Raw genomic sequence first — 16,848 nt, forward strand, 5'->3', positions numbered from 1 at the left:
AGGATGGTGGAAGAGGAAGTTTATGTTACTACCCAATTTCATGTTGTCTTTTGCTGTAGATCTTGTCGGTGTTTAGCCTATGACGACTTGCTATGGAATGGAGAACACTGATTGGCAGCCCTTTTTCAAGTCATGCAAGGATATGTAAACATCTCAATGTTGAGAAGTCCAAATCTGAAATCACCATGTGATGTAGCTGGATACACAGATCGACAAGCTGCCACGAAGGTCACCATGGACTATCTGTGTGTGGGTCCCTTGGCAAAGCTTCAAAGTTGTAGCATCTCTCCTGAATATCTGGGTGTAGTTACTGGAAACTTGTGATCCAATCTTGTGAATCTCTCAGAAATGAGTTGATATATGACTTTGCAAATAACTTGCAGCTTGAGTCAAACTATACCTGCTGCTGTCCTTGTCCTGGATGAGTATGTAGCATCTGTGTCATCCATGGCTCCTCTAGCAAATCCCAGCTGGTCTCCTTTTCACCTGTATGGTTTGGTTCGTTTGGTCAGAGGCTATCCACTCACAAATGGAAGGAAACGTTTCCTATTTGTCCAGATCGTATTCTTCATGTCAGGAAGCCTACACGAGTACCTGTGACCAAGTGATTGTTTGTGTGAATATGTTACTGTGAGTGTTTCTATTCATATATAGTTAATGTATTTTACAATAGCAGCATGCTGCAGTATAACTGGTGTGAATCTCACTGACCCAAGTTACGTAAGGAGTACTGGGGCTGAAGGCCATTCAAAAACTATTGGAAATCATTTAGTGACTTTCTGAAAAACATTTAAAGTGCTCTGTGGTCAGTGACAAACAAACACAGTCTACGCAACAGATTATTTTGTTTACTTTGGAAAGGCTAGTTTGTAAAATATTTATCAGAAGATTTCAGAATTAATATTTGTTAGACTTTATGTGTGACAAAAGAGACTAATTAGATTTGGAAATAGGACTTTAAAGATATGTAATTACAGTCTAAGAAATATTTGTACTTTAAAAAATATAATTTAATTTTAACAAGTCCCACTTATATTTTGTTGTTCTCAGCTAAATGAATTTTATGTGATACCAAATGAAATTATGATGTAAGCGGGAAAATTAATATGTAGAACCCACTATTTACAACTACAAGATTTGTCATTGAAAGCATTGTGTATGTGTAACTGATAAATATTTTCCAAACTAGCCTTTTCAAAGTAAACAAATTAATCTGTTGCATAGACTGTGCTTGTTTGTCACTGACCACAGAGCACTTTAAATGTTTTTCAGAAAGTCACTAAATGATTTCCAATCAGTTATACTGTCCATCAAACATGACCTCCTTATACGAAAGACTTTTTGGAATTATCGTCTTATCTATGCTCCACCCAAGATGAATTTAACCTGTTAATATTTATAATAGACCAGTCTGTGGAGAAGAATAAATATTAGTGATCCAGAATTCACCTCCACTCCTGAAGGAAGATCTCATTGATAGCCCAGTGGCTGACCAATACAATTCATCAATATGGTGTTTCAGACCACATTCTCATGATTACAAACACAAAGGATATAACAGCTATCTTTATTTGCTGTTGTTCTGGTGATAAAATACATTTCATACAGGAGTTATATTTCAAATGTACACTCTCCATTATAAGAACAGCCTTTTAAAATTTTTTGAGATAAAAATATAATCTGTAACAAGAAAGACGATACCAGAAATAAAGATTCTATGTTCTTTACAAGTGGCAGAATGTGGCAATAATTCCAATTGCCTCTAATAACATGGACCATTTACTGATACAGTTTTAAGTATTGAGTATTTTCAATTTTACTGACCATGCAACTTTATTATAACTGTCATTGGGTTATTTTATTTAGATTATTACTATTGGGAGGAAAATATTAAATATTTTGCCACATTTGATTTGAACACGAAACATGACGTGCAACCAATATAAAGTAAAAGAAATGTTCTTTATCTTTTAAATTCTTTAAAAATCCTTTATTTATTTTTAAAAATAGTGATTTCTATATTGGTATTTGTGAAAAACAATTTTATTTTAAAAACTATACATAGGCCTAATTTATTTTGACATTTTTCTACTATTTACTCAATAAATTCTCCAAAATTTGCATCAAAAGGCAGAATATTAATGTCTTCAAAGACAACTAGAAGCAGTGGGAAGATTTACAACCCTGTTAAAATCCAAACTGACATAAATTAAACAAAACTTGGTAAAGCTATTGTCATGTGTCAAACGACAATTATGGTATGCTGGACTTTGATGCTTTTAACAATATTAAAAGGGAGATTAGGAAAAAAATCCAGCCATTATCAACTAATCAGGTTATTTTGTTGGCCCCTTCAAGAAAATTGTCGACTGCAAGAGCTGTCTGTAACCTTTCAATCTTACTGTCGAAAATTATAGACACTGCCTAAAATCTACTGAAAGTCATAGGCAATTGTAACAATCAGTTACTAGGCTGCACTGTGCTCACCTCTTACAGTAAGAGGAACATTACTCACTTCTGGTGTAAGCAACAGATTAGTGACCATCATTACATTAGAACTTTGAATTTAAGCAACGCTGTTTCCTCCTGATTTATGTGTCAGCATTATGCCCTCATCAAAAAACTGAGGTATCTTTAAGTACTAAATGTTGATCTAAGAGCTTTTCTTTATCATTTCACAGACACCAAGCTGGTCTAGAATGCTATTCTACAGTTTTGATCAACAAATTTTCATTGAGGAAAGATTTTTCTCTGACAAAAGGAGACAGCTGAGACAATTATTTTATTACATTTTTAAAATAAATTCATGAAATATGAAACCGATAATATGGAAATTCCTCAGCCATTTATCCTATGATTATTCCTGGAAGTGGAACAGATTAAAATCCTATTATTGTCTCCTCATTGTTCCTTCTAGTGAGATATCAAAACAGTTCAGAAATACTGACAGAAAACATACAATGCAATCACAGTGGGTTTTTCATATGTTCATACTGTGACAATTTTAATGATATATACCTTTTGCAAAGTTGCCCCTTCTTAGTTATACTCTATTAGTTTGTTTTCTGATCTTCAAATACAATCTGATTACTAATATTTTGTATTTGATTACTGCTTGATCCAGCAGATTGGTGGAATTTTATTAAAATTCAGTGCAGTTCTTTCTGCAGTAACTTGATGTCAGCACATGCAGTATAGGTCATCACAAAGTCTACAGACTCTTTATCCTGACTGTATTTAGTTTGTTGATGTTACAGCTGCATTACTTGTACTCTTAACATTTGCCAATCTCTCCAATTCAAACACCAGTGTAGTAATGTATAAGAAGTGTCAGCTTTGGGATTTAAGAGTTTTGATTCTAACTAAATAGGTACTCACTGTGAAAAACTGCAAGTTCACTGCCCAGCCTGGATAACTTATACTCATCAATATTGTTTTGAGGTGAAGAAATTAGCTCAGTAAATGCATTGTTCACTAGCTGTGCAAATTTCACATTTGCTTTTTCACATCAATGTATTAAAGGCCCAGGGATGGTAAGGGAGAAAAGGCTAAAATACAACGGGGTCCTGTTCATATCATCAGATATTTAAATAATATATCAAACAAGTTTTCATTTGTTACCCTGGTTGCTTCTGTTCAAAATTTTGTTTGAATAAAAATAGAATACAATCTAAGCATGATCTTTAGTGCAAACTCTGTCTCATTTATCACATACCAGCCAAAGAAGCCGAGAGAAAGGTGCCATTGTTAATAAATTTGAGATACCATTTTTCCTGATTGAATATTTCTCTTGTGCATGGCATATGCCAATCCAGATAAATTTCTTTCTAATGAAGGAAACCAGGTTTATTTATCGTACCACCAGGCAAGAAACACATAACTTAGATGGTCCAATGCAGTCATCGTGACAAAATGCCCCGCATCCTTTACACATGATCATGGCTTTAAGCCTACAATAACATTGAGAAGGTGAGTCCTCCATGCTGCCACCCTCAGGAAACGTTTGGGCAGATTGACTGCTTGTACTTATTGACTGACCAGCAGGAAGTGTTGTCACAGTAACGGAGAATGACACCATATTTCCAGAGTTATTTGAGACTTGGCTGTACACAGACATTCCTGTCACCGTGGAGCAGTGGTTTACAGAGGAAACAGGAGGAACATTGACACTGCTACTCTGAACGGGTTTAAATGCAAACTGGGAACTTGCCCGGTTTCCTGAAGGGGGAAGCTTCTGGTGGTGCTGGGGTGGCTGTTGAAATCCTACAGATACGCTGGATATCCTGTAAGGATCTTGATGGCTCTGCATTAACTTGCTAGCTCCAACATGGGCTAAATTTGACTGGAGTCCCTGATAGAATTCTTTAGTCACAGATATACCAGCCATTTGTGCAGGAGTCAGTAAAGGAGTGTTCTCCTTTCCAGTGTGTTTATATTCATGTGTGGGTGCTTCCACTTTCAAATATCCACTGGACAAATGATCTACTCGTGGGCAGGCAACACTTTCACTCATTTGGGTGGAGTCTTGATCTACTTTAATTAATGCAGGCGGGGGGTGACAGGACACTGAACTGTTTATTGCTTCTGACGCTACCTGAATACTACCATCCATTTGTTTTGCTCTTTCCTCCTTAATATCGTCAGATGTCTCCACCAGGCCATTTGTACCAACATGAGTGTCAGTACTCTGAATATGGGCTCTCTTCCAGCTCTCTGAACCTCTTCCATATGTCGCTGTGTTCAGAAGGTAGTGACCAGATACAGCTGGCTTAAGGGCAGACTTTGTCCCCATCAAACCAAACCTCGATCTTTGACCAACTGAAGCCTCTGTGGAAGGGAACGCTGAATGGTTGCCATCATGTTGTAAAGGCACTGGAACTAAGGTTTGACTCTGCACATTACTCAGTCTAGCTGGTAGTGTCCTCTCTGAGGTTCTGCTGCTGAGTGTTTCGGACTGAGTGCAGCCTGAATCAGTGGCTCTGCTCTGCTGTTTGTCACTGGTAGAACTCTGTTTTGCAGCCTGTTCAAACAGCTCCTGCTGTCTCTGCTGATCAATCGATCCAACAACTTGCTCTGGTACTGCCTGAGATTGTCTTCCTTTGATTAGGTCAGTAGGTACCTCACCAGAGTCCTGAATCACAGTGGTGGCACTTGCCATAGTCACTGATACTACCAGGGTACCATCAGGCGATGGCTTTATTTTCTCATCAAGTGAAGTTTTTGGAAACTGATACACATGCTTCATCTCTGCTTTGGTTAGAGGCTTCGGCAGGAATTGCTCTAGTGGCACTTCCTTCCCCTGCAGTAACTGAGTAACCAATGGATTATTTGCAGGGATGGAGGAACTCATTTTCGGCATGGTTCCACAAACAGGTCCTGGTGCTTTAAGGCGAGGTACATCAGGTGAAGTGCAAGGTAAAGGTGGAGATATAGCAGGTGTAGTTACAGAACTTTCTACATATGTCATTGCCTTAGACACTGGCGAGGCTGCTTCTGTACTGCCAGCTTTATCTCCAGCTGCCACCGAAGTAGAACTAGCTGCTGTGACCAAGACAGTGGCAGAAGCTGGATCCTGCTGGCCCCTCTGTGAAGAGGAGAGCAGCTGAGTCTCAGCAGGCAGCTTTCTGTCTACATCCAGCGCTCTAATGTTACAGTCTGTCAAAGGCTGAGTACTCACTTCACCAGCGAGATTGTGCACGGGAAAATTTCCTGAGCTTTGAATTGTTGCCTTTGCATATGCAGAATCTCTGAAAACAAGTCCTGGTTTCAAAACCTCTGTCAATGCTGTACTGCGAGTCTGGGTTGTAGTTTCTGTCTGTAATGGAGAGGGAGTGGCTTTTGTTGCTGTATTGTTTGTGGTCACTGGGCAGGTCTGTGAGGATGACAGTGAAGTCACAGACGGTAGTATATGTGCATTCGATGATAATGTTAATGCTGGTGTTGTCATTGTGGTTGAAGATTTGCTGGGGTCTGCACTGCTAATTGCAGGTAAGGACTGCGCCATGGGGGCTTGCTGTAATTGTGTTCTCGTATCCATACGGGTTGGGACCGTGCTTGAAGCCTCTGGACATGTTCTAGATTGTTGTCCTGAATTATCAAACAAGGACCCTCCAACACCTCTCCTGCCTCCAATTCTGTCCATATCCAATGTGTTCCCCTGTCCTGAGGTTCTAGTGACTGCAGTCCCTCCACCCCCTCCACTCCCTCCCCCTGGACCTGGACCTGGAACTGTTCCACCTGCAGCTGCTGCCCGCTGTGCCCGCTGTGCCTTGGCAAGTTGAGCTTTAGCTTTGATGTCCGCAAGAGTCCTGGCTCCAGTTCTCCCGGGACTAATGACGAGCTGTGGGAAAGTGGCCCTTGGAGAGACCTGACTAGATTGGGTGGGCACAGGTCTGATTCTTGAGACTGGAATCTAGAAGGAATTTAAAAGAAAGAGAATTAAAACAACGATCATATGTATATTGAGCTTTATGCTAATTACAGACAAAAGAACTGTAGATGCTGGAATCTAAGATAGACAGGCAGGAAGCTGGGGGAACACAGCAAGCCAGGCAGCTTCAGGAGGTGAAGAAGTTGACATTTTGGGTGTAACCCTTTTTCAGGACTAGGGGGGATGTAACGGGAGCTGCAGATAAAGGGGTGGGTGGGGGTCAAGTCTGAAAAAGGATTACACCCGAAATGCCCACTTCTCTACCTTCTGATGCTGCCTGGCTTACTGTGTTCTTCCAGCCTCCTGCCTGTCTACCCTGATGCTAATTACAGGCAGGAACAATGAGCAGAATTTCACAGTCTCCAGTGGGTATTTCAAGGACTTTGTAAATCACATTGGGTGCCCTTCCTGATGCCTGTTTTCCTTGATTTACCAGGCCAACAGGCAAGCTCCAAGACAGCCCACCTGCCCTTATGGCAATCGATGCTCTTAAGTGGCCACTTCCTGCCGTGCCATTATGTTTGAGGTCTGTGTGGCAGAGTGGCACCAGGCCTTGACTGGAAAAGTGACGGAGGCTGCCTTCTTCATAGGGGGGCTCATTCCAATGGGAGAACCCCAGACAGCCTGGCCTCCTGTGACCACACACCGGCCAGTCAAACACAGAATCCTGCTGCCTGGATTTTAACTGGTGTTAAACTGGTACGTGGTCTTTTCAACCAAAGTCCTTCACTGAAACTCCGAACCAAAGTGAAAGTACATAGTTCCTGATTGACCTCTCATAACATGCAAAGTAGGAAATTAGAGAGGGTCTGAGTTTATTTGTCTCTGTGAAACTAATTATAATGTGACATTGCAGTACCTTTCCATTCAAGGATTTATAAATAGAGATGCAGAGTAGAAAAACAAAGTCGCGAAGCCAAATCTGAGGGAGTTTCACCCAGTGAGTTGTTTAAACCGATAGCATGCTGTGGTAGCATGTTTAACAATAACTTCCAAAAGAAAACTGGATACATATTGGAAACGAAGGCTCACTCGGCATTGGTGTAACAACAGGTATGTGGGGCAAATTGGGTGAGATTTTCAGAAAACCCAGGAGAGATAACACAGGCAGAATGATCTATTTCTAAGTTGCACCAAAGCCATCAGGGATATCAAAAGGCAATACCAGACCAAGTTAGAGGTCCAAACCCATCAAACAGACATCCACTGCTTGGTACAAGGTCTAAACAACATTACCGGATATAAAATGAAGCAGAGCAAGATAGCAGACAAACCCACATCCCCCCTTGATGAGCTCAATGCTCAGTTCGAGCAGAATGCCAGTGGCACAGTGATGCCTACCCAGAGAGCCCCAGGGCACCTCTTCCCTCGGTCACCGCTGCAGACATCAGATCGATCTTCCTGAGAGACAACCCAAGGAAAGCAACTGGCCCAGACAGCGTCCCTGGCCAAGCACTCAGATCCTGTGCTGACGAACTGCCAATAACTTCAATCTCTCCCTCCTACAAATCACCTGCTTCAAGAGGACCATGAGTGTTCCCGTATCTGAGAAAGCACATGTAATGTGCTGTAGTGACTCATGCCCAGTGGCTCTGACCTCCATAATCATGAAGTGCTTTGAGAGGCTGGTCATGACCCACATCAGCTCCAGTCTCCCAGCCTGCCTCGATACCCTACAATTTGCCGACTGACATAACAACTCCACAGTGACTCCATGTTCTTGGCCTGCACTCATCCCTGGAACATCTGCGCAACATGGACACCTCCATCAGATTCCTGCTCATCAATTACAGCTCCGCCTTCAATACCATTCTCCCCTCCAGACTAATCTCAAAACTCCATGACCTAGGTCTCTGCTCTTGCCTCTGTAACTGGAACCACAGGTTCCTGACCCACACTCCGCAGTCAGTGAAGATAGACAACTGCACCTCCTCCACGATAAACCTCAACACCAGAGCTCCCCCAAGGATGCATCCTCAGCCCCCTACTGTACTCCCTGTACACTCACCACTGTGTTGCCAAAATCCAAATGAACACCATCTACAAGTTTGCTGATGGTACCATCATGGCAGGAGGGATATCTAACAACGATAAGTCAGAATACAGAAAGGAGATAGAGAGCTTGGTGACGTGGTAGACTGAGAACAACCTCTCTCTCAATGTCAGCAAAACTAAAGAACTGATCATTGACTTCAGGAAGACAGAAGGAGAACACTCCCTGATCTACATCAATGCAGCTGAGGTTGAGATGGTGGACAGCAACAAGTTCTTTGGAGTGACGATAACCAACGATCTGTCCTGGATTTCCCACATAGATACAATGGTCAAGAAGGCACAACATCACCTCTCCTTCCTCACGATATGCGGCATGTTGGTAAGGTCTCTCACCATACTGTCCGGGTGCATAACAGCCTGGTACGGCAACTGCTCTGCCAAGGACCAGAGGAGACTACAGAGGGTTGTGTGCCCAGTCCAAAACATCCCAGATGCTACCCTCCCATCCATGGACTCCATTTACACAGCTCACTGCCACAGAAAAGCTGCCAACATCATCAAAGACCCCTCCCACCCCGGTAATGATCTCCTACAACCTCCTCCATCAGGCATAACACACAGAAACCTGAACACATGTACCAGCAGGTTCAGGAATAACTTTCTCCCTGCCGTTATTAGACTGATGAATGGACTCTCTAGCCTCAAATAGTACCAATCTAACACTGATTGTGCCGAGTGTACGCCCCGTGCAATGTAACCTGCATGCCTCTCTCTAACCCATTGTAATCCATCTATCCCTGCTTACTGTGATCAGCCTGTACTGGTTGTAAACATAGCTTTGCACTGTACTTCAGTCACATGACAATAAATCAATCATTCTATTTTTCCATACAAATTTTCTTTCCCGGTATTAATATTTCCATATATTACAGTTTCACCATCTCCTTTTAATCATTATGTCCTAACATCAATGTCAGACTCATCAAGAAATATATATTTTCCAAATGAAACCACAGTTTAAGTGATAATACGCAGACCAAGAGTCTCTCTCTCTCTCTAACAGTGGCCTGGTCTGAATGCAGTCCCGATGTAGTGGGAAACAAGGAAACATGCTGCTATCACCACCTAATCATGGGAAGGCCACTGCACCAGGTCTGCAATGGCCAATCCTTTTCCATTAAGTGGAGGACCAGTGTGGGCATTCCAGCTGCTGATGTAGGGTGGGGAGGTGGTATCAGGTTAGGTTAGATTACCTACAGAGTGGAAAGAGGCCCTTCAGCCCAACAAGTCCACACCAACCCTCCAAAGAGTAACCCACCTAGCCCCATTCCCCTACCCAATATTTACCCCTGATTAATGCACCTAACACTATGGGCAATTTAATCGGCCAATTCACCTAACCTGCACACGGAGGAAACCCATGCAGACACGGGGAGAATGTGCAAACTCCACACAGACAGTCACCTGACGAGGGAATTGAACTGGGGTTCCTGGCACTGTGAGGCAGCAGTGCTAACCACTGAGCCACGGTGCCGCCCACAATTGCATTATTAATAAATTATCCCTGAGGAGAAAGTGAGGACTGCAGATGCTGGAGACCAGAGTTGAAAAATGTGGTGCTGGAAAAACACAGCAGGCCAGGCAGCATCCGAGGAGCAGGATAATCGACATTTCGGATTGGCGTGATTCCTGAAACGCCCGAAACGTCGATTTTCCTGCTCCTCGGATGCTGCCTGGCCTGCTGTGTTTTTCCAGCACCACATTTTTCAGCTATTATCCCTGAGCCCACTCCAATTTACTGGCAGCTCAGGGGTTAAATGAACAACTCCCCTGTGGATGAGGAAGGTAGGAATGTCAGTCTATTCCTGTCAGGAAGTCTGTGTCTGAAGCAGGGACCTGATACCTGAAGGAGCTGGCAGCTCTGAATGGATCTGAGCAGAGGTCAGTCATCAAGGACCCCAATTGTGCTGAAGGACTGATGGTGGCCACATCAAGCCTGTGCACAGAATAACTCCTCATTGGTTCTTTGACTGATGGCTGATCGTACCCATTGACCCAACAGAATCCTAGCCATTGTCGGTCGCACCTGGAATGAAACCTGGATTAGGTAAGCAGCAAGATATCAAGTACCTTAAGAGGTGGCACTTTGAGTTCACGTGGCTCATCTTTGTCTTTGGGAAAGTCCTTAGGTGGGGTCCGAAATAACTGGTGGTCCACAATGCGGGGCCTTTTCTCAGGACTGCGCAGAGAGTCTTCTTCACTGGTAGACTTCCTTTTAAGACCCTCTGCAATAGCTTCCATTTCTTCAGAAGATTTGAGAACTTGCTCTTTCTTGAAAGATTCAGGGATCTTGCTTTCCAGTGAATCAACAGCCTCAGGCTTTTTATTTTCAGATGTTTCTGAACTTTGCAACTTGGACTGGTTTTGGTCTAATTTCACCAAGGCTTTACCCTCTTGGGAAACAACAGAGCTGACTTCTGGAGTTTGATTATCTTGCTGCAGCATTGAAGGAGTCAGGTCAGGATCTACCTTCTTCTCAGACAGAGTACTAATCTCCAAAGGTTTATCATCTTCATGGGTTTTAACAGCTGGAGATGATTTGCTGCCAGACTGTTTGGAAGAGATTGGAGATGTCTCTATTGCTTCACCCTTGTCTTCCACTATCAGCATGTCTTCTTCTTTGGTTAGTGCTTTGATGTCAACTTCTCCTTTTAGTTCAGCTGGTTTCTCTGCCTTGACTGAGTTTTCGTCTGTGACTGATTGGAGAGGGGCTTGTTTGGTTGGAAGATGTTGATGATTCTCAACATTATTCGACAATGAAGTCAGCTTTTCGGAGTCTTCCAGACTTATGCCAGAACTGCAAAATGTTCAAGTTATTTACAAAATAGTGTCAGAAACATTTAAAAATTTTAAAGGACCTTTTAAACTTGTGTTCAATAATTTCATGCCTGTGCATAAAACAACTAAACTTCAATTATTCAAAAATTAAAAATTGATCATAAACACCTCTAGATTAGACTTGTCTCAATTTAATGCCAGTTGAAGGTAGTAATCTTGTCAAAGTGGACAACTGTGGAACAATAATTAGTATTAAATAACTAATTTGATATTTTTGCATACATTGTCAATCAAATGTATTTTTCAAAGAATGTAGTCCCTACATGCCCACAGCTGCAGAAGTGTTAGCATACGGATCAATTATCTTTCCTCGTTCATTCAAAAAATCTATTTTTTCTTTCATACTCTCCATGGAGATTAGATCCCTATAAATTGTACTGGCTGTAGGACATATTTATAGCTGGCAAGAGAGAAAACGGTAGCTACAACTGTTCTACATAATGCAAAAGAAAAGTTTAGTTAATTACTCATGACTATATTAAATACAGCTTTTATTTTGCCTTTCTACTTACAAAATGTCTCTTCTTTATTAAACAAGATTCTTTAGCTAAAACTCTGGCTTATACTGCTACCTCAAACAGGTATCTGCTGTACAACAGCACTTTCAATCAAGTCATACAACATGGAAACAGACTCTTCAGTGCAACTAATCCACGCTGATCAAGTTTCCTAAAATAAACTAGTCTGACCTGCCTGTGTTTGGTCCATATCCCTCTAAACCTTTTTTATTCATGTACCTTATCCAAATGTCTTTTAAATGTCATAACTGTACCTCCATTTACCCCTTCCTCTGAAAGTTCATTCCACATATGAATGACCCTGTCTGGAAAAGTTGTCCCTCAGGTCCCTTTTAAATCTTTCCCCTCTCACCTTAAAAATAGGTCCCTTAGTTTTCAACTCATCCACCTAGAGAAAAGACCCATGCTGTTCACCTTACCTATGTTCCTCTTGATTTTAGAAACTTTATTGAAGGTAACCCCTCAACTTTCTACACTCCAGTGAAAAAAATCCCAGCCCATTCAGCCTCTCCTACCTTATAATTCAAATCCCTGTAAAATCCTGGAGAATCCTTTCTGAACCCTCTACAAATTAATAATATCCTTCCTATTAGCAGGGCAACCAGAACTGTACACAGTATTGCAAATGTGGCCTCACCAATGTGCTGTACAACTTCAACATGACATCCCAATTCCTATACTCAATCGACAGATTATTGCTATACACCTTCTTACCAACCTATCTACCTGTGATGCTACTTTCAAAGAATTATGTAGCTCATCCCCAAGGTCTCTCTCTGTTAACAACAATACCCAGGCTTTACAATTAACTCTATTATGTCTTGCCCTTGTTTGTTTTACCAATATGCAAAACCTGACATTTATCCAAATTAAACATCATCAGCCTCTCCTCAGCCCACTGACCCAATTAATCAAGACCCCTTTGTAATCTTAGATAACATTTTCATCGTTGACTATCCCACCAACGAATGACTGAACAGGAATCTTTTGCTCTAAATTAAATACTATAAGAACCAGGACCAGGAGTAGGCCATCTGGCCCCTTAACCCTATTCTGCCATTCAATAGAATCATGACTGATCCTTTTGTGACCTCAGCTCCACTTACCTGCCCTGTCACCATAATCCTTCATTCAAATATCATCCCAAAAAATGAGATAGTAGAATAAGAGGCAAAACAGTGACTGAAATATGATGAGATTGCTTACTTTTGGCCATAGTAATTCTCGAAAAAGCTTTCCTTCCATTGTTCCACCTTCTTTTCTTTTTCTATTTCCTGTCGTATTCTCAGCTGCATTTCTGGAGTGAACTCTCCTGTTGATAAACATGTAGAAAGTTACAGCTGATGAAGTAGGCTATAAGTGAGATGGTATGAATATTAATAAAACACAGCCTCAGATGGCCTAATTCCCTTGGCTGTACTAATTTCTAATCTATCCTATCAAATAGATGCTTTCAAAATAGATGTACATTTTGGACAAAATTTTCTTCAAATATCAAGCTTTGAACTTAGAACAGCCAAAACTGATTCAATCGACGATAATGATTGCTGGCTGGCTAGAATCTAAATTTGGATTTCCAAAGAATACAGGTGTTTACATTCTGATTTGTGAGTTCAAGCTGAGGGCAAATATTAATATCAGAGAAATCAGTGCAGTTCCAGCACATGTCGAGTGAAGCAAACCGTTCTATGTCACTGAAAGGTGATTTCAGCAAGTGTTTGGCTGCTGAACAAGGACCATAATTTATGGTTAGAAAATAAAACACCATAAAATCAAGATATTTCTTCAGCTGATATGATCCCAGCTGATAATACTGCCTCAGACCCCAGACTGAAACCTGGGTTGATAGATCATACTTCTTTTGTGTTAAAAGTGATGGTCACTCACAAACAATGATACACGTAGATTTTCGTAAACAATAAAACAGAAGTTTATTACACAAGCAAGGTAATTAAAAAAACAAAGCTATTTAAGTGTAGAATAAAATTTGAAAGATCTTAAAACACACCATAAGTCAAATTCTCATCTGTTCCCCAACACCATCCCCTGACTATGATTCAAATCCAAATGCACTCGGGATTTCATAAATTCAATTATTTATGTGCTGCCAATAGCAAAGTAACCATTTGGGTTACATGCTTATTATAAAAAGTAAACTGCTTCTTTAATGTCACAGAATCCTTACAATGTAGAAAGAGGTCATTTAGCCCATTGTGCCTGTATTGGTCTAGCACTGATTAGATTAGATTACTTACAATGTGGAAACAGGCCCTTCGGCCCAACAAGTCCACACCAACCCGCCGAAGCGCAACCCACCCATACCCCTACATCTACCCCTTACCTAACACTACGGGCAATTTAGCATGGCCAATTCACCTGGCCCGCACCGTGGGAGGAAACCGGAGCACCCGGAGGAAACCCACGCAGACACGGGGAGAACGTGCAAACTCCACACAGTCAGTCGCCTGAATCGGGAATTGAACCCAGGTCTCAGGCGCTGTGAGGCAGCAGTGCTAACCACCATGCCGCCCACAAATGACTCCTGCCTATTCCCATATCCTTGCACACCATTTCCAAACCAATAATTATCCAATACCATCTGAATAGCTCACTGAGCCTGCTTCCACCACATTCACAGGCCAGAGCATTCCGTACTCAATAACCCACTGTGGGATCAAAATTTCTCTCATATCACTCTCCCCTCATTTGCATACCACTTTAAATCTACGCCATCTCATTCTTTCTTCCTTTTACAAGTGGGAACAGCTTCCATCGAGTGAACTATCTAGTCTGCCCAGCTACTCATGACTTTGAGACTTTCTATTAAATCTGTTATGAAGTTGAAGGCTTGTACTATACCTTTAAGAGAGAGACAATGCTGCTCTGCACAGAGAGATTAGAAGCATCTCTGTGATATGACTAGATGGCAGCCCCAGACTTTACTGGAAAATTGAACAAATGTAACACTTGGATCTGAAATGGATACCTGAGGTTTGGTTGCTGCTTTGATAACAATTCAAATTTAACCAATCAATTTAAATTATGCCCAGCGTACTAAAATCCAATCGAGTTTGAATTTATTGTTTTGACATCTGGAAATCAATTAAATTATAAGAATTTAATGTGTCATGGAGGTGTAAAAACATGCCAGCATTTAGAAATTGGTCAAGAAGTAACTGCCGAGGAAAAAGTGAGGAACTGCAGATGCTGGGGATTAGAGTCAAGAGTGTGGTGCTGGAAAAGCACAGCCGGTCAGACACCCTCCGAGGAGCAGGAGGATAAACGTTTCGGGCAAAAGTCCTTCATCAGGAATGAGAGGGTGGCCCAAGGGGGCTGAGAGGTAAATGGGAGGGGAGTGGGGCTGGGGGGAAAGGTAGCTGAGAGTGTGATAGGCGGATTGACGTGGGGATGATGGTGATTAGTCAGAGAGGAGGGTGGAGCGGATAGGTGGCAAGGAAGATAGACAGGTAGGACAGTTCAAGAGACCGGTGCCGAGTTGGAAGGTTGGATCTGGGATAAGGTGGGGGGGAGGGCAAATGAGGAAATTGGTGAAATTCACATTGATCGCATATGGTTGGAGGGTCCTGATGTGGAAATTGAGGCATTCCTCCTCTGGGTGTTGAGTTGTAAGGGTTTGACAATGGAGGAAGGTGTCCTAGATGGTCCAGGTGAACTTGAGATTGGGGTAGAAGGTGTTCATGAAATTGATGAACTGTTCAACCTCTTGTGGGAGCACAGGGTGGCACTGATACAGTCATTGATATAGCGGAGGAAAAGGTGGGGTATGGTAGCTGTGGAAGATGGACTGTTCCACGTCCCCAACAAAGAGACAGGCATTGCTGGGGCACATGCGGGTACCCATGGTTATCCCTTTTGGCTGGAGGAAGAGGGAGGATTCAAAGGAGAAATTGTGCAGGGTGAAGACCAGTTCAACCAATCAAATGAGAGTGTCACTGGAAGTGTACTGGTTGGGTCAGTGTGAGAGGAAGAAATGGAGGGCTTAGAGGCCTTTATTGTGGTGGATGGATGTGTACAGGGACTGGATGTCCATGGTGAAGATGAGCTATTGGGGGCCAGGGAAATGATAGTCATGGAGGAGGTGGAGGGCATGGGTGGTGTCCCGAATGTATGTGGTCCATGATGCCCTCCAGCACATCTCCTCCACCCCTCTACCATTTATCTCTCAGCCCCCTTGAGCCACCCCTTCATTCGTGATGAAGAACTTATGCTCAAAATGTTCACTCTCCTGCTCCTCAGATGCTGCTTTTCAAGCACCACACTCTTCAACAGAGAGTTGCTGCCATAGAGAGAGAAACTGTTGGAGATCTAACTGCGAATCTAGCATCTTGCTCTCAAAGAAATTAGAAAACACTCACTATCAAAGGTACCTTGTCATTTTTTGTTAGATTAGATTACTTACAGTGTGGAAACATGCCCTCCAGCCCAACAAGTCCACACTGAACCTCCAAAGATAAACCCACCCAAATCCATTCCCATACCCTGTATTTACTCCTGACTAATGCATCTAACACTGTGGGCAATTTAGCATGGCCAATTCACCTAACCTGTACATCTTTGGACTGTGGGAGGCAACCGGAGCACCTGAAGGAAACCCACGCAGACACGGGGAGAACGTACAAACTCCACACAGACAGTCGCCTGAGGCTGGAATCGAACCCAGGTCTCTGGTGCTGTGCAGCAGCAGTGCTAACCACTGTGCCGCCCAAACATACTTGCAGCAAAAAGAAAGCCAATCACCCAGGGAGATCAGCAGCCAGAAGAGTGAAGACACAGAAGAAGACAGAGACTATGTGTTTTGAGATTAACTTAATGTAATTTTAATAAATGTCTTATTGGAACAGTGTATTGTTATAGAGTTGGAGTCAGATAGTAAGCAGTTAAGAGAAAAGTGGGCTTAGATTTGTGAATAGGTTTTTTTTGTTTAATGTTCACTTTTAGAGTTAAAAAATAAACTGATGTTATTTTCTTAAAATAGTGGCATTTTGG

General features: G+C 42.2%; 1 protein-coding gene across 6 annotated transcripts in view; it reads right to left on the reverse strand.

Annotated features, from left to right (window-relative positions):
* Window positions 1–1,553: 1,553 nt before the first annotated feature.
* The window catches only part of LOC132835003 (putative Polycomb group protein ASXL2), a 310,992-nt gene continuing 295,697 nt past the window's right edge, over window positions 1,554–16,848 (reverse strand). For all 6 annotated transcript variants that reach the window (XM_060854233.1, XM_060854277.1, XM_060854260.1 and 3 more), the window contains 3 exons: window positions 13,048–13,153; window positions 10,556–11,282; window positions 1,554–6,412 (listed from right to left, as the gene is read on the reverse strand). In XM_060854233.1, coding sequence (XP_060710216.1) covers window positions 3,851–6,412; window positions 10,556–11,282; window positions 13,048–13,153 — 3,395 coding nt within the window. In that variant the 3' untranslated portion in view covers window positions 1,554–3,850. The remainder of the gene's footprint in view (window positions 6,413–10,555; window positions 11,283–13,047; window positions 13,154–16,848) is intronic.

Source organism: Hemiscyllium ocellatum, chromosome 3 (assembly GCF_020745735.1).
Source record: "Hemiscyllium ocellatum isolate sHemOce1 chromosome 3, sHemOce1.pat.X.cur, whole genome shotgun sequence".
Lineage (NCBI taxonomy): Eukaryota > Metazoa > Chordata > Chondrichthyes > Orectolobiformes > Hemiscylliidae > Hemiscyllium > Hemiscyllium ocellatum.